Source organism: Oncorhynchus mykiss, chromosome 7 (genome assembly GCF_057628025.1).
Source record: "Oncorhynchus mykiss isolate SJ-2025 chromosome 7, ASM5762802v1, whole genome shotgun sequence".
In the NCBI taxonomy this organism is placed as follows: Eukaryota; Metazoa; Chordata; class Actinopteri; order Salmoniformes; family Salmonidae; genus Oncorhynchus; species Oncorhynchus mykiss.
In genome coordinates, this window is record NC_143028.1 from 73,281,722 (window position 1) to 73,301,064 (window position 19,343).

The following is a 19,343-nucleotide window of genomic DNA, read 5'->3' on the forward strand; positions in this document are numbered from 1 at the left end:
TCTTTAACCTTCTACATTGAATTAGTCATTCAGCGGTATCCTGCTGACATTTCACTGATGAGGAATTCATTCTGTTCCCATCTCTTGTCCTATGTCTCTAATGGCCTGGGTGTTTATAAGCAACAGTCTAGAGGAATGTAGGCTATGCCATCACGTCATCCGGTGCTGTCGTCGTGGACCTATGATTAATAATACACTGAACAAAAACATAAAAGCAACATGCAACAATTTCAAAGATTTTACTAAGTTACGGTTCACATAACTGCCCACACAATGCCATACACGCTGTCTGCCATCTGCCCGGTACATTTGAAAACAGGATTCATCCGTGAAGAGCACAATTCTCCAGTGATCCAGTGGCCACTGAAGGTAAGCATTTGCCCACTGAAGTCGGTTACAACACCAAACTGCAGTCAGGTTAAGACCCTGGTGAGGACGATGAGCACACAGATGAGCTTCCCTGAGACAGTTTCTGACAGCTTGTGCAGCCCTTCTTCAGTTGTGCAAACCCACAGTTTCATCAGCTGTCTGGGTGGCTGGTCTCAGATGATCCTGCAGGTAAAGAAACCGGATGTGGAGGTCCTGGGCTGGCGTGGTTACACGTGGTTTGCAGTTGTGCAGCCCGTTGGATGTACTGCCAAATTCTCTAAAACGACGTTGGAGGCAGCTTATAGTAGAGAAATTAAGATTCAGTTCTCAGGCAAGAGCTCTGGTGGACATGCTTGCAGTCAGAATGCCAATTGCACTCTCCCTCAAAATTTGAGACATCTGTGGCATTGTGCTGTGTGACAGAACTGCACATTTTAGAGTGGTCTTTTGTTGTCCCCAGCACAAGTTGCACCTGTGTAGTGATCATGCAGTTTAATCAGCTTCTTGATATCCTCACAGGTGGGTGGATTAGCTTGGCAAAGGAGAAATGCTCACTGACAGGGATGTAAACAAATGTGTGCACAACATTTGAGAGAAATATGGTTTTTGTGCATATGGAACATTTCTAGGATCATTTATTTCAGCTCATGAAACATGGGACCAACACTTCACATGTTGCATTACTATTTTTGTTCAGTATAGCCGCGTCATCCCACATTGCGATTAGACCTGGCCACATCCAATCTCTCCTGGCCACATCCTTTATCTCCTGACCATGTCCAATCAATCCTGACCACATCCAATCTCTGCTGACCACATCCAATCTCTCCTAAACACATCAAATCTCTGACCACATTTTGCTCTCTCTCCCTCGCTTTTCTTGTTCAAGTCACATACATTGCCTTGCAAATGTATTCATCCTCCTTGGCGTTTTTCCTATTTTGTTGCATTACAACTTGTAATTTAAATGGATTTTTATTTGTATTTCATGTCATGGACATACACAAAATAGTCCAAATTGGTGAAGTGAAAATGAAAAAATAAATAGAAAAGGAAAAGTGGTGCGTGCATATGTATGCACCCCCTTTGCTTTGAAGCCCCTAAATAAGATCTGGTCCAACCATTACCTTCAGAAGTCAAACAATTCGTTAAATATAGTCCACCTGTGTGCAATCTCAATGTCACATGACCTGTCACATGATCTCAGCATGTATACATACACCTGTTCTGAAAAGCCCCAGAGTCTGCAACACCACTAAGTAAGGGGCACCACCAAACAAGCGGCACCATGAAGACCAAGGAGCTATCCCAACAGGTCAGGGACAGAGTTGTGGAGAAGTACAGATCAGGGTTGGGTTATAAAAAATATCCAAAACATTGAACTTCCCACGGAGCACCATTAAATCCATTATTAAAAAATGGAAAGAATATGGCACTACAACAAACCTGCCAAGAGAGGGCTTCCCACCAAAACTCACAGACCAGGCAAGGAGGGCATTAATCACAGAGGCAACAAAGAGACCAAAGATAACCCTGAAGGAACTTTGAAGCTCCACAGTGGAGATTGGAGTATCTGTCCGTAGGACCACTTTAAGCCGTACACTCAACAGAGCTGGGCTTTACAGAAGAGTGGCCAGAAAAAAAATCTATTGCTTAAAGAAAAAAATAATCAAACACGTTTGGTGTTCACCAAAAGGCATGTGGGAGACTCCCCAAACATATGGAAGAAGGTACTCTGGTCAGATGAGACTAAAATTGAGCTTTTTGGTCATAAAGGAAAACGCTATGTTTGGCACAAACTCAACACCTCCCATCACCCTGAGAACACCATCCCCATAAAGCATGGTGGTGGCAGCATCCTGCTGTGGCGTTGTTTTTCATCTGCAGAGACAGGGAAACTGGTCAGAATTGAAGGAATGATGGATGGCGCTATATACAGGGAAATTCTTGAGGGAAACCTGTTTCAGTCTTCCAGAGATTTGAGACTGGGACGGAGGTTCACCTTCCAGCAGGACAATGACCATAAGTATACCGCTAAAGCAACACTCGAGTTGTTTAAAAACATTTAAATGTATTGGGATGGCCTAGTCAAAGCCCAGACCTCAATCCAATTGAGAATCTGTGGTATGACTTAAAAATGGCTGTCTACCAGCGGAACCCATCCAACTTGAAGGAGCTTCAGCAGTTTTGCCTTGAAGAATGGGCAAAAATCCCAGTGGCTAGATGTGCCAAGTTTATAGAGACATACCCCAAGAGACTTGCAGCCAGGGAGGGGGGGGGGGGGGGGGAATAGTTATGCACGCTCAAGTTTTCCGTTTTTTTGTCTTATTACTTGTTTATTTCACAACAAAAATTATTTGCATCTTAAAAGCGGTAGGCATGCTGTGTAAATCAAATGACACAATCCCCGCAAAAAATCTATTTTAATTCTAGGTTGTAAGGCAACAAATAGGAATAATGCCAAGGGGGGTGAATACTTTTGGAAGCCACTGTATATTTCCAGCCAACAGTCAAGTTAAAATGTTATTATCTGAATGTTTTTTACTAATCTTGTTCTGGTTCATTATGACCTTGAAGTATAGACATATCAGAAGTCTCCGACTTGTCAATGTTTTGGAAGTACTGTAGATATTCAGCAGGCAGATTAATTAGATTAATGTTAGGGGTTAAATCAAGGTAAGGGACAGACAGTGGTTACATGTAGGGTTAAGATTAGGGTTAGGTTTAAGGTTAAAGGGAGAGTTTGCTTTTTTAAGTTTGGAAAATTTAAATATCCCTTTAAGGCAGTGGTATTCAAACATTTTCTGGAGCCCGATTTTTTTCCCCACAAGTTTGTCACAACCCCATCCTACCCCAAATCTAATGACAACCTTAAATAACCTTTAATTCATTGCATTTTCATCACTCATTAAAAGGAAAAGAAACATTTACTCAATTAAAACACACTAGGGGATGCGAACCCTACTTTGAATACCACTTCATTAAGGTTAGGGTTAAGGGGTGATGTCGGTTAAGGATTAAGGATATAATTAGGGATAAGGATATGCCGGTTAAATGTCCACTGTCCAAAAATTTTCAACATCCTTAGTCAAAATGGCTGACTCAACACTCAAGTGAAATTTTAACTTTAAACTCACAATGGACCTCCTACTGCTCAATTCAGTCCATAGCGCGGAAGACCTGCAATTGGTAGAGCGATTGACATTTAAAGGCATTGTTACTGCGTTCGCAGAGACAGCATTTGCGGTAAACGCTGCATATGTCGGCTCAATCGGAAATGACCTTTAAAGGTCAACTGCGCTACAACATAGATCTTCTACACTAGGGTTGAGCCCTTAGTCCTTGAAGCAAAACATGACATGGCATGACTTGGCCACCACCACAGACCACAAAGATGAGAGACTCAACTCCATGTGCTTCAGGATCCTCAGGTAACCTCTACCCATCCTCAGCAGTAATTAGACTTACACATTCTGACTGTACTCTCTCTAGTGGAACCAAGCTATACAATTACTTCCTGGATGCAAGACTATAGATCCCTAAAAATATAAATATCTTCAGTAAATTAGTGTTATCATACCATAATTATGAGGGTAAAGTTTCACTGTATTAAATTGGCTATTATAATATCAAACTGTCCCCTACATTCCCCCCCCCCCCCCCCTCGGGAATACTGTAGCGACTCTCACAAAGAATGACATAATAAAATAAGATTATGATGTTAAAATTATATTAGATCATAGGGATGTCTGTTTTTGCAGTGTGGAGAAATAGCCAGCAGAGTATTTAAAAAAACAAAACAATAAAATATTTATTGATTTTTATTTCCCATACATTTGCAAGTTTAAGGTCAACATTAAATAGGTTCTGGATGGTGGGTAGAGGACTTCCATCTCCTCATCCTTTATTCCTGTACCTGTCACCCCTTCACATATCCATCCATCTTCTAAAATAGACCCAAAAGAACAAAAGCGATCAAATCTTTCAGAATATAAAACAAGTTGTTCGCATATTACACACTCACACATACAAATACTGGAATGAAAATTAACTCCTCAGGAAGAGTTAGCTTATAGCCAACTCCATGAAACCAACAGTCATTTCATATAGTCCTGGATCACTCGTGTGGATTGTGCCTTATAGCCTTTTAAATGGCGCTGAAAAAGAAAAGCAAAAACCCTGGTTATAACATAATGTCCCACAACCTTCATAACCCCTTAGAAATCTTCACAATACAGTGAAAGTATGTCAACACAAAACCAATCTGTGCACTGAATTGTCTCTTCCTTTGTTCTCTCACTCTTTTATTTTCTGTCGCGCTCTGTCTTCAGTTGTTTATTTTACAAAAGTGTTCCTGAAAAATAAATACAAATATTTCCAATACTGTAGTTGTCTGTGACCCAAATATCACCTTTGTGAAAGCAGTATGTAAAGTTATATCTATGCTCTTCTGTAGAAGCTCTTCTCTCCTCAGGTTCTCACCATAATAAAACTTTTTCGTCTTTCTTTCTGTATCATTCTTCACTGATGTTCATTGTTACAAGTGGTGCGGTGATTATGGACAAAATAAATAAATAAATACAAAGGAATAAATACTGTAAATATTTTCGTAAATAAATACATATCTCAGATAGTTTGCCTTGTCTTGAAAAAAGAATACTTGACCCCCTGCTGAGTTTCATAATGTTCATATTTCTCGGAATGTCCTCAAAGCGTCCACTCACACAGCTAAAAATGAACCCAGTCTTTGATTTCAGACAGAACATACCCAAAAACTAATTTGAAAGGTAATGGTATTGTAACCTGTGGTGCCCCACTTATATTTTATTACGTCATACTCCTCTGTTCCTTATTGGAATTAAGGGAAAAGTGAATGGATAACACCTGCTTTTATCCCTCATTGAATCAGCCCACCTTTCACCCTGGAGTTACAAAACTTTTAAAAACAATGTTTTGCTTTGAAAAACTTCAAACTTAAAGATTCAAAGCAAGAAAGATTTTTTGACCTTATCGATTTCCGACACACCCACTGGGCTTCAATTCTGGCGCTGTGGAGATGATGGAGGAGGGCTTTATAGGACAGTGTTGACACTGGGCTCCCTTGATACGGTGCTGGGGACAGAGGAGAAGGCAAAGGTTTGGGCTGAGGACACTGCTAGGAGCCCTCTTCCTCAGGATGTCCCGGGGCGTAGTAGCCCGCCAGCTGCCTGAAACGTGGCCCCCAGTCGCTGAGGTAGGAGAAATCCTGCTCGGACGTAGTGGACAGGGTGTGGATAGAGCTGAGGGAGAGGGCCGGCGAGCTGGTGCCTTCAAAGGCGTACGTCTGGAACGAGTCGTAGGGCGGCACTGACAGGTCGGCATCCGCCTGCTCCACCTTCTTGCGGATGTAGCCCTTGAAGAGGGAGAAGTCGGCTGCCCCGCCATCGCCGCTCACCCGCCCCTGGATCCACTGGGGCAGTGCATGCAGATCAGGGCCTGACTCAGAAGATCCACTCTTGGCCTCGGGGAAGTCATAGAGGTTGCGCAGGGCACTCATGTCGTAGGCCTGCGTGTCCTGCTCGCCGCCCCCCTCGTCGTTGTACTTGATGACGTTGTCGCGCATGTCCTCCTCGTCCTCTGACATCCGCTGGCCTTTGCGGTGGCGCTTCAGGGTTAGGATTAGCAGCACCAGGACTGCAGAGAGGGAGAAAGAGCATGGAATTAGGGATTAAGGGGTTTAGGGATTAACAGCGGGGAAGTCAGAGCCAAAGATCTGGATTTTTATCTGGAGTAGGGAGAAACTTTTCGAGAGTAGCTGGTAAGAGAGTAATTTCACGTAACGGGGAGAAGACTAATGAATTATAGGAATGAACAAAAACATCAGGGGCCATCTGCCCTTTTGTAAAGATTCTCTCAAGCACAATGGGGAATAACACAATTAATGAAGACTTATTGGATTATGCAAGTGGCTAATAAAATTTCAACAGCCTTTTATGTCATTATCAGGAAAAAGTTTCCCCTTTTCCATCTCTGGTCTTTGATTTCACCCCAAAAAGACAGCCAAGTGAAGTGAAATAACAAGGGGTAACATTTCCAATGCATGAGCATCGATTCTCCACGGGATGCACGAACAAAATCTTTAATTTTGCTCGCCCAGAAATATGTTTTGAAATGCTTAATAAGAGGCTGATCCGTCTATCAATACTAATTCAAGTGAAACGTGCTGCGGTGAAACCAGAAAGAAAATCACAGCAGAGATCCCCTGTATTGGGCTCTACCTAGAGAGTGTTTAATGACTGAAAAATGAAGTCTGCATTAAAAAGGAAAACAATTGAGATGGATCACTAAATAGTCTAATGAGACGAAGGAAAAACAAAAGCTGTATCCACCTCAATAAATCAATGAAGGTTTTAATCCAAGCTTACTTTTTTAAATCACCTCCTTTATGTCTGATTAGAAAACATCCACTTACCAATAGCCCCGTTCTCCAGACATATCGTTATTCTGGAGGGGCTGTGCTTGATTCGTTAATGAATTAACTATAACTTAATGTCTACCACCAAAGCAAATGTCATCGCTATGACAACAATATTCTAATCAAACGTGTCTATCAATTATAGAAATAAAAAGATAAGATAATTAGAAAGACAATATGAATATTCAAACTATATTAATGTATATCATGACTATTATGGATAAATATAACCATTACTATGTATAATCCTGCTATGACCATTACAATTATAATTGGGATTGATGTGAAAACTGTTTCTTCTGTTTGTTAGGATCCGCATTATCCTATGCAGAAGCTACACTTCCTGGGGTCCACAAAAAACACTTCAAGTAACAAAGCACTGATACACTGATAGACAAGGACAGTCACAAGTAACAAAGCACTGATACACTGATAGACAAGGAGAGTCACACACATTTAAAATACAACGACATACAAACAATACAACTAAAAATGATGTACAGTGGGGCAAAAAAAGTATTTAGTCAGCCACCAATTGTGCAAGTTCTCCCACTTAAAAAGATGAGAGAGGCCTGTAATTTTCATCATAGCTACACTTCAACTATGACAAACAAAATGTTTTTTAAAAATCCAGAAAATCACATTGTAGGATTTTTTATGAATTGATTTGCAAATTATGGTGGAAAATAAGTATTTGGTCACCTACAAACAAGCAAGATTTCTAGCTCTCCCAGACCTGTAACTTCTTCTTTAAGAGGTTCCTCTGTCCTCCACTCGTTACCTGTATTAATGGCACCTGTTTGAACTTGTTATCAGTATAAAAGACACCTGTCCACAACCTCAAACAGTCACACTCCAAACTCCACTATGGCCAAGACCAAAGAGCTGTCAAAGGACACCAGAAACAAAATTGTAGACCTGCACCAGGCTGGGAAGACTGAATCTGTAATAGGTAAGCAGCTTGGTTTGAAGAAATCAACTGTGGGAGCAATTATTAGGAAATGGAAGACATACAAGACCACTGATAATCTCCCTCGATCTGGGGCTCCACGCAAGATCTCACCCCGTGGGGTCAAAATGATCACAAGAACAGTGAGCAAAAAATCCCAGAACCACACGGGGGGACCTAGTGAATGACCTGCAGAGAGCTGGGACCAAAGTAACAAAGCCTACCATCAGTAACACACTACGCCGCCAGGGACTCAAATCCTGCAGTGCCAGACGCGTCCCCCTGCTTAAGCCAGTACATGTCCACGCCCGTCTGAAGTTTGCTGGAGAGAATTTGGATGATCCAGAAGAAGATTGGGAGAATGTCCTATGGTCAGATGAAACCAAAATAGAACATTTTGGTAAAAACTCAACTCGTCGTGTTTGGAGGACAAAGAATGCTGAGTTGCATCCAAAGAACACCATACCTACTGTGAAGGATGGAGGAATGGGCCAAAGTACCAGCAACAGTGTGTGAAAACCTTCTGAAGACTTACAGAAAACGTTTGACCTCTGTCATTGCCAACAAAGGGTATATGACAAAGTATTGAGATAAACTTTTGTTATTGACCAAATACTTATTTTCCACCATAATTTGCAAATAAATTCATTAAAAATCCTACAATGTGATTTTCTGGATTTTTTCCCCTCATTTTGTCTGTCATAGTTGAAATGTACCTATGATGAAAATTACAGGCCTCTCTCGTCTTTTTAAGTGGGAGAACTTGCACAATTGGTGGCTGACTAAATCGTTTTTTTGCCCCACTGTATCTGTTAGAGTGTGTCTGTGTGTGCATGTGTTTGTGTGTAATTCCCTTCATAGTCATCACCGTTTCAGGAGTTTTTGTTTAATCCTTTTTTAAAGGTAATTTTGTTGTTTGCTTGAGTAATTAAATGTAAGGGATTTTTTTTAGGGGGATGATCAGCTTCAATTTTGCTGATAGAAGCCACAATCTATCAATGTAATTGTCTGCATCATTTCCTATCCGCATATATATTATATATACATATATATATATATATATAGAGATATAGATATATTTATTTTATGTATATTATTCAACTACAGTTGAAGTCGGAAGTTTACATACACCTAGGTTGGAGTCATTAAAAGTCGGTTTTCAACCATTCCACAAATTTCTTGTTATTAACAAACTATAGTTTTGGCAAGTCGGTTAGGACATCTACTTTGTACATGACACAAGTCATTTTTCCAACAATTGTTTACAGGCAGATTATTTCACTTATAATTCACTGTATCACAATTCCAGTGGGTCAGACGTTTACATACACTAAGTTGACTGTGCTTTTAAACAGCTTGGAAAATTCCAGAAATTTGAGTCAATTGAAGTCGGAAGTTTACATACACCTTAGCCAAAAACATTTACACTCAGTTTTTCACATTCCTGACATTTAATCATAGTAAAAATTCCCTGTCTTAGGTCAGTTAGGATCACCACTATATTTTAAGAATGTGAAATGTTAAAATAATAGTAGAGAGAGTAATTCATTTAATATTTTATTTCTTTCATCACATTCCCAGTGGGTCAGAAGTTTACATACTCAATTAGTATTTGGTAGCATTGCCTTTAAATTGTTTAACTTGGATCAAAGGTTTCAGGTAGCCTTCCACAAGCTTCCCACAATAAATTGGGTGAATTTTGGCCCATTCCTACTGACAGAGCTGGTGTAACGTAGTCAGGTTTGTAGGCCTCCTTGCTCGCACATGCTTTTTCAGTTCTGCCGACAAATTTTCTATAGGTTTGAGGTCAGGGCTTTGTGATGGCCACTCTAATACATTGACTCTGTTGTACTTAAGCCATTTTGCCACAACTTCGGAAGTATGCCTGGGGTCATTGTCCATTTGGATGACCCATTTGCGACCAAGCTTTAACTTCCTGATTAATGTCTTGAGATGCTGCTTCAATGTATCCACATAATTTTACTACCTCATGATGCTATCTATTTTGTGAAGTGCACCAGTCCCTCCTGCAGCAAAGCACCCCCACAACATGATGCTGCCACCCCCGTGCTTCACGGTTGGGAAGGTGTTCTTCGGCTTTCTCCTCCAAACACAACGATTGTCATAATGGCAAAACAGTTCTATTTTTATTTCATCAGACCAGAGGACATTTCTCCAAAAAGTACAAACTTTGTCCCCATGTGCTGTTGCAAAACCTAGTCTGTCTTTTTTATGGAAGTTTTGGAGCAGTGATTTCTTCCTTGCTGAGCGGACTTTCAGGTTATGTCGATATAGGACACTTTTACTGTGGATATAGATACTTTTGTACAAGGTTCTTTGCTGTTGTTCTGGGATTGATTTGCACTTTTTGCACCATTCATCTCTCGGAGACAGAACGTGTTTCCTTCCTAAGCGGTTTTACGGCTGCGTGGTCCCATGGTGTTTATACTTTTATACTATTGTTTGTACAGATGAACGTGGTACCGTCAGGCGTTTGGAAATTCCTCCCAAGGATGGTCGACAATTTTATTTTATTTTTAGGTCTTGGCTGATTTATTTTGATTATCCCATGATGTCAAGCAAAGAGGCACTGAGTTTGAAAGTAGGCCTTGAAATACATCCACAGGTACATCAGACACTTCTAAAGCCATGACATCCTTTTCTGGAATTTTCCAAGCTGTTTGAAGGCACAGTCAACTTAGTGTATGTAAACTTCTGACCCACTGGAATTGTGATACAGTGAATTATAAGTGAAATAATCTGTTTTTACATTACAGCCTTCTTCTAAAATTGATTAAATTAAGAACAAAATCCTCAGCAATCTACACACAATACCCCATAATGACAAAGCAAAAACAGGTTCTTAAAAAAATAAATAAAAAAAACAGAAACACCACGTAAGTATTCAGACCCTTTGCTATGAGACTCGAAATTGAGCTCAGATGCATCTTGTTGAACATTGATCATCCTTGAGATGTTTCTACAACTTGATTAAAATCCACCTGTGGTAAATTCAGTTGATTGGACATGATTTGAAAAGGCAAAAACCAAGCCATGAGGTTGAAGGAATTGTCCGTAGAGCTCTGAGACAGGTTTTTGTTGAGGCACAAATCTGGAGAAGAGTACCAAAACATTTCTGCAGCATTGAAGGTCCCCAAAAACACAGTGGCCTCCATCATTCTTAAAGGAAAGAAGTATGGAAACACCAAGACTCTTCCTGGAGCTGGCTGCCCGGAGCAATCGGGGGAGAATGGCCTTGGTCAGGGAGGTGACCAAGAAACCTGATGGTCACTCTGACAGAGCTCTAGAGTTCCACTGTGGAGATGGGAGAACCTTCCAGAAGGACAACCATCTCTGCAGCACTCCACCAATAAGGCCTTTATGGTAGTGTGGCCAGACGGATGCCACTCATCAGTAAAAGGAACAAGACAGCCTGCTTGGACTTTGCCAAAAGGCACCTAAAGGACTCTCAGACCATGAGAAACAAGATTCTCTGGGCTGATGAAACCAAGATTGAACTCTTTGGCCTGAATGCCAAGCATCACGTCTGGAGGAAGCCTGGCACCATCCCTACTGTAAAGCATGGTGGTGGCAGCTGTGGAGTTGTCTTGGAGACTAGTCAGGATCAAGGCAAAGATGAACGGAGCAAGGTACAGAGAGATCCTTGATGAAAACCAGCTCCAGAGCGCTCAGGACCTCAGAATGGGGTGAAGGTTCACCTTCCAACAGGACAACGACTCTAAGCACACAGCTAAGACAACACAGGAGTGGCTTCAGAAGAAAAAATATCTAGAACCTCTATGATGCTGTGGAGGGATCCAAATTGTGGATTTAAAATAAAACATAAATTCACACCACTGAAGTGTAAATGGACGCATTTTTTTTTAATGGACTGGATATTTATAATTACCACCTGCGTCCTGTTTCAGTAATAATGAAATCAGAACTTCTTGTTGAGTATCTGATAATATACAATTGTTATGTGAGTGGTTCAAACACGCTAATAACGTTCCTCTGACTCCATCAAAAAATGTTGATATACCTCAACTGGTATGTCATCCAGCCCTAGAGTTTTCCTGGACTTAAAGGCAGAAATTGCATCAAGAAGTTCCTCCTCTGTAATTTGGCCTTTACATGAGTCTTTCTGTACAGCTGTAAGGGAAGGGAGTTCCATGCGATCAAGGCTCTGTATAAAACAGTGCATTGCCGTGAATACGTTTTTTGGAATTGTGGACTGTGAAGAGACCCCTGGTGGCATGTCTTGTGGGATATGTATCGGTGTCTGAGCTGAATGTTACTTGATTATACAGACAATCTGGAATTTTCATTTTCATTTCCATCACTTAATATTTCTCATAAAAAAACTAGAAGAGAAGCAGTTCATCTCTCGTCAACTCTCAACCAGGAAGGACTGGCATGGATGTTGTTGATGTTACTTCTGTATGTGCAGATACGGGCAAGGTGTGCTGCTCTGTTTTGAGCCAGCTACAGAAATGCTAGGTTTTCCTTTGCTTCACTTGACAATATTACCAGACAGTAATCAAAATGGGACAAGACCAGAGCCTATAAAAACACATATCTTTTTATAAGCGACATAGCCCTCCGCATCTTCACAAAAGCGTTGTTAAAATGAGTTGACCAACATAATTGACCATTCAATGTTATACCTAGGTGTTTAGCTTCCGCAACTTGCTCAATGATCAGCCTTTTTGTACAACTCCAGTTGAGGTTTATGTCTTAGAAAATGTTTTGAATGAAATATGATGCTTTAAGTTTTAATGTATTTAAGACAAGTTTATTATTAATCACCCATTCTGATACTGACTCACTCCTTATTTAGAATTTCAGTGAGGTCCATGCTTTGGTTGCTGACATGTAGAGTGTGGAATCATCCACATAGATAGTCATTTTAGCTACGTGTAAGAGTAACGGCCCAAGGCAAATACCCTGAGCAACACCGCACTGTACATATCTGATGTTAGAGAAGCTTCCATTGAAGAATACTCTCTGGGTTATATTGAATAAATAACTCTCCAACCATGTGATGGCAGGTGATGTAAAGCCATAGCAAGTGAGAATCTTCAATATCAGATTATGATCAATAACATCAAAGGCTGCAATGAAATCGAACAATACATCTCCAACTATCATCTTATTATCCATTTAATTTAGCCAATCATCAGTCATCTGAGTCAGTGCAGTACAAGTTGAGTGCCCTTCTCTATATGCATGCTGAAAGTCAGTAGTTAACTTACTCTCTGAAAAATAGTATTTGGTCAAGCACAATCCTCTCCATCAGTTTACTAAGAACAGGCAGCAAATTGATTGGACCGTTGATATAGCCAGCAAAGGGTTCTTTACAATTTTTAGGCAGTGGAATTACTTTAGCTTCCTTCCACGCCATGGACACACACTCCTTAAAACTTTGGTTAAAGATCTAGCAAATAGGGTTGGCAATACAGTCCACTACCATTCTCAATAGTTTCCCATTAAAGGTGTCTATGCCTGGTGTCTTATCATTATTGATGGATAGCAATAGTTTTTCCACCTCTCCCATACTAACTTGACCAAATTCAATATATAAATCCTTCCCTTTCATTATTAGATCTCTTATACAAAAATATGATGGTTCACTGTTCAATGTTGTCATTTCACTGCTGAGTGATTTCAATTAAATTCTGACCTTGGTTTCTGCCAACTCACTGGTTTAGAATTTACAATTAATCTTCTTGTTTCCAGTATCAGTATGGTAGGCCTACTGCCATTTAAATGTTACAATATGTATCCTAAAATTCAACTGTGAATATACTGCAAATATAGACCTATTATTCAGTGTCTCAGTATCACAGATGAACTCTAAAAAGAAAGAATAACTTAATTTATCTAAATATGCCTTCAGAAAGTATTCACACCCCTTGACCTTTTCCACATTTTGTTGTTCTACAGACTGAATTTAAAATTGAGATTTTGTGTCGCTGGCCTACACACAATACCCCATAATGTAAAAGTGGAATTATGTTTTTAGACATTTTTACAAATATAAAAGCTGAAATATCTTGAGTCATTAAGTATTCAAACCCTTTGTTATGGTAAGCCTGAATAAGTTCAGCAGTAAAAATGTGGCTATCAAGTCACATAATAAGTTGCAAGGACTTACTCTGTGTGCAATAACAGTTTTTAATTTAATTTTTAAATGACTACCTTATTGCTGTACCCCACACATACAATTATCTGTAAGGTTCCTCAGTAGAGCAGTGAATTTCAAACAAAGATTCAACCACAAAGACCAGGGAGGTTTTCCAATGCTTCACAACAAATCTGACATTGAATATCCCTTTGTGCATGGTGAAGTTACTACACTTTGGATGGTGTACACCCAGTCACTACAAAGATACAGGCGTCCTCCCTAACTCAGTTGCCAGAGAGGAAGGAAACCACTCAGGGATTTCACCATGAGGCGAATGGCGACTTTAAAACAGTTACAGGTTTAATGGTTGTGATAGGAGAAAACTACTCCACAATACTAACCTAAGACGGAAGCCTGTGCAAAATAAAAATATGCATATTTTTTGCAACAAGGCACTAAAGTAGAAATTAACTTATGTCATGAATACAAAGCGTTATGTTTGGAGCAAATCCAACACAATACATCACTGAGTACCACTTTTAATATTTTAAAGCATGGTGGTGGCTGCATCATGTTATGGATATTTCTAGGGCGTTTTTGTTAGGGAATTCATGTTAGGGTGTTTTTTCAGACACAAATAAGTGGAACAGAGCTAAGCATAGGCAAAATCCTAGAAGAAAACCTGGTTCAGGTTGCTTTCCAACAGACACAGAGACAAATTCACCTTTTAGCAGGACAACAACCTAAAATGAAAGGACAAATCTACACTGGAGTTGTTTACCAAGATGACATTGAATGTTACTGAGTGGCCTAGTTACAGTTTTGACTTAAATTGGCTTGAAAATCTATGTCAATGATTTACAACCGACATGACAGATCTTGAATATTTTTTTTACAATCCAGGTGTGCAAAGCTCAGAGACCTACCCAGAAAGACTCACAGCTGTAATCGCTGCCAAAGGTGATTTTAACATGTATTGACGTAGGGGTGTGAATAGATATTTGTGTATTTAATATTCAAGAAATTTGTTAACATTTCTAAAAACATGTTTTCACTTTGTCACTATGGGGTATTAATTAAGTGTAGATGGGTGAGAAATTTCATTTTGAAATGAGGCTGTCGGAATAAGTCAAGTATGTATGGTATGTATGAATACTTTCTGAAGGCACTGTGTGTGTGTGTGGTTCACTTACTATGGCCTTGCTCTAGCGTACTGTACGTGTTAACCCAGCGGTGTAAAACGTGATTGATGTTATTTCCTTGCAGACACAATTTGCTAAAAATAGTCCTCTGTGCATTGCTTTTGGAATCTCAATCCTCCCTGACACTCTAGCTTTTGTTTTCGATGACCGTTAGCAAGCTGGATAGTGAAGAGACCATAAATGTAGGTCTATTATTTCATAGACAGTTTCGATTTGGTTTTGGTCATTTCATCGTCGATTGAGATAGTTTTTTCCCCGGGAATCCCAAACTACCCACGGGCAGCGGGCCGGATTGAATGGGTTCGCGGGGCGGTTCCGGGCTGGAACACAAAATTGTGGCGATTGTATGCTGAATAGATGGCAAAGACACTAAATGAAGATGGGAACACTAACCAAGCTTATCCATGGATGAGGAGCTTGAAAAGAAATGGAATAAAAAAATAAATGAAAAATAAACATTTGAGGTCACGGTAATGGGTGTTTCAAAGCAATATTACTGTTCAAGAGAATATTACCAGGCAAGGGAAAAGAAACCCTCATAGTTGTGATAGTGTTCGTCATTGAGAATGCACACTACCCAGCCAATTGTCTTTAACAATGTCCGCTTGCCCAGACATACTGTATATGATATGCACAGCCATTTATTTGCATTAATTATAAGAATCTTAAAGAATATCACCTATCTATAAATGCCTCACAAGCTTTACTCAACTGTCTAACTCCATAATATCCCAAAATATATAGTCAGGCCAAAAATATGCAAAATAATGTGTTTTATTTTTTTAAGTTAAGGATTGGGCTCTATGGATCTATTATACTAGTAACTTCACTATCCGGTCTGCACAAGATACTTAAAGGCCCAATGCAGATGTTTTTATCTCATTATATCTCATTTCTGGGTAACAATTAAGTACCTTACTGTAACAGTTTTCCATTGAAATTGTCAAAAATTGTTTTTTTTGGGCAAACAAAAAACTATTACGCAGACCAAAAAATGCAAGGACTGTCTAGGAGTGGTCTGAGTGGAGAGGGTAAGGCCACCAAAGCGGTGGAGGGACCTAATGGGAGGTATACGTTATTTAAAAACTGTTATTGGCAGAGGTTTGGATGTCACCAGCAAGCTGAGTGCGCAGCATCTCAGTGCTAGAGGCATCACTACAGACCCTGGTTCAATCCCAGGCTGTATACCGGCTGTGATTGTGAGTCCCATAGGGCAGCGCACAATTGGACCAGCGTCGTCCGGGTTAAGGGAGGGTTCGACCGTCATTGTAAAATAAGAATTTGTTCTTAACTGTCTTTCCTCGTTGAATTAAATAGCCAAAACTCCATGCACGCAAAGCATGCACATTAGAAGGTCCTGTGTTGATTGTATTTTCAACAAGCAACTATAAGAATAAAAATCTAACTGTTGTAGTGTTAATTTCATCAGCTGTTGTATAGTATATGATCCAAAACACAGAAAAAACAAACATTTTCACTGCACTGGGCCTTTAGTGCTCTAACCCCTCACACTACTAAAGTCACACATTGTGAATGTGAGAGATATGGCCTGACCATTAACTCAAAGAAAATGAATGACAGTACACTATTTTTTTTTAAATTGGGTGTGTCAGTGAACCCTTATATCTTGAAGGATTTGATAGACTTCTATTGGATTCGCAGCTTGATGCAAAGCACAAGCCCTTAGGCAATATACAGTCCTACCTTTAACCGAGACCTTGAGAGTCGGAACATGACGCTGAAACTTTGATTGTTTCACCTTTCTTTCATGTTTTTTTTCCTCTTATGGGAAAGAGCAAAATGCAACAGTGACAAGCATATTAATCTGTATAAAAAAAATGTGTCTTCATTTGCTGTAAATGACTTGAAAAATAAGACTGGAGAAAATCGTAGAGAAAATGGCCTGCGTTCCCATCTGGAGACCTGCGTTTGAAGAAAGGAAGATGAGGACTGTTGATCGTCTAGAGCCTCTTGTAAAATAACTCTTCATCTAGCCACTTCTCTTAACCTACATTGTCTCCATGGTGCCATGGGGTGATGGATGTCTTTGATCATTGTGGGAGTTTTTCCTCCGCATTCACCATCATTGGAGACAGTTAATAGCCAGGTCCAGCCAATAGACACGGGTCATACTAACGTCTTGATGCATGCTGCTGTGCATGCCAAACATGCACTTGGTTATTACTCTCAATTCCCAATGGTGAAGAGGGTAATGGGAGGCGGAGATCTTGATCATACGACTCCTCTACTAACCAATCAGTGGTGTGGTTGGTAAACTGTGTGAGTGATATAAACTGCATGCGAGATGGGAGGGGCAGTGTTTTTCTTCTCTTAGTGGAAATGGAAAATCAGAGGTAATCCATTGGCTGCTTCATTCCTCTTAGAGATATTAACTTGAACGTTATATATTACGGTTATTCATTGCAGCGACGGTGATATATAGCAAATTCACATTTTGCATGTTATGCATGGAATAATGCATCACAGCCTGTTGTATGTGTCCTGCAAACAGTGGCCAAATCCTGTAGTATAGTACCTGCCTCGCCAACATGTGGCTGCTCCTCTGTGTACAGATGTTCTGATAAGCGGTCCTGACAAGACAGCTAATTTACCCTTGGGCTGTGCCTAGCCGCACGAGGCCAAGAGTTCATCTTGGCAGATGGGGCTTAATTGGAACGGATGTGCGCAGATGCCTCGCCAAAATGGATTTATCACGTCACTCACTAAATTAACTGATGGAAGGATTGTTTATTTGTTGCTAATTAGGCAGAAATTTGTTTTCATTTCGCTCATCATGCCACAATTGATCTAATAGGTTACTTGGGCGCCTCCGGGGAGCTGGGTTCTCCAACCCAACCACACTCATAAACACGTACAGAACAATGGGTGAGTTTGTGTTCGTGTGTGTTCTGTATGTGCGTCTAGGCTCTGTGTGTGGTTCTATTCTCTGTGTGTGTACGCTCTGTCTGTGTGTTCTGTGTGTGCGTCTAGGCTCTGTGTGTGGTTCTATTCTCTGTGTGTGTACGCTCTGTCTGTGTGTTCTGTGTGTGCGTCTAGGCTCTGTGTGTGGTTCTATTCTCTGTGTGTGTACGCTCTGTCTGTGTGTTCTGTGTGTGCGTCTAGGCTCTGTGTGTGGTTCTATTCTCTGTGTGTGTACGCTCTGTCTGTGTGTTCTGTGTGTGCGTCTAGGCTCTGTGTGTGGTTCTATTCTCTGTGTGTGTACGCTCTGTCTGTGTGTTCTGTGTGTGCGTCTAGGCTCTGTGTGTGGTTCTATTCTCTGTGTGTGTACGCTCTGTCTGTGTGTTCTGTGTGTGCGTCTAGGCTCTGTGTGTGGTTCTATTCTCTGTGTGTGTACGCTCTGTCTGTGTGTTCTGTGTGTGCGTCTAGGTTCTGTGTGTGCGTCTTGGCTCTGTGTGTGGTTCTATTCTCTGTGTGTGTACGCTCTGTCTGTGTGTTCTGTATGTGCGTCTAGGCTCTGTGTGTGGTTCTATTCTCTGTGTGTGTACGCTCTGTCTGTGTGTTCTGTGTGTGGGTCTAGGCTCTGTCTGTGTGTTCTGTGTGTGTACGCTCTGTCTGTGTGTTCTGTGTGTGGGTCTAGGCTCTGTCTGTGTGTTCTGTGTGTGGGTCTAGGCTCTGTCTGTGTGTTCTGTGTGTGGGTCTAGGCTCTGTCTGTGTGTTCTGTGTGTGGGTCTAGGCTCTGTCTGTGTGTTCTGTGTGTGGGTCTAGGCTCTGTCTGTGTGTTCTGTGTGTGGGTCTAGGCTCTGTCTGTGTGTTCTGTGTGTGGGTCTAGGCTCTGTCTGTGTGTTCTGTGTGTGGGTCTAGGCTCTGTCTGTGTGTTCTGTGTGTGGGTCTAGGCTCTGTCTGTGTGTTCTGTGTGTGGGTAGATCGTTGGGAAGTCATTGCCACCACACAAGCAGTCAGTTGTTTTGCTCCAGTACATCTCTCCCATCAACACACAAGGTGGCTGTTAACACAGCGCTGTCCATTCTCGTTCCGCTATCTCGCCATACGGCAAATAAATATATGTACAGTTGAAGTCGGAAGTTGACATACACTTAGGTTGGAGTCAATAAAACTTGTTTTTCAACCACAAATGTATTATTAAAAAACTATAACAAACTATGTCAGTTAGGACATCTACTTTGTGCATGACACAAGTCATTTTTCCAACAATTTTTTACAGAGATTATTTCACTTATAATTCACCGTATCACAATTCCAGTGGGTCAGAACTTTACATAC

At 40.7% G+C, this 19,343-nt stretch overlaps 1 protein-coding gene across 5 annotated transcripts in view; it reads right to left on the reverse strand.

Annotated features, from left to right (window-relative positions):
• Positions 1–4,174: 4,174 nt before the first annotated feature.
• Positions 4,175–19,343, reverse strand: part of cdh22 (cadherin 22) — a 252,061-nt gene continuing 236,892 nt past the window's right edge. For all 5 annotated transcript variants that reach the window (XM_090242334.1, XM_090242335.1, XM_036984156.2 and 2 more), the window contains one exon: positions 4,175–6,042. In XM_090242334.1, the coding sequence (XP_090098460.1) occupies positions 5,525–6,042 (518 nt within the window). In that variant the 3' untranslated portion in view covers positions 4,175–5,524. The remainder of the gene's footprint in view (positions 6,043–19,343) is intronic.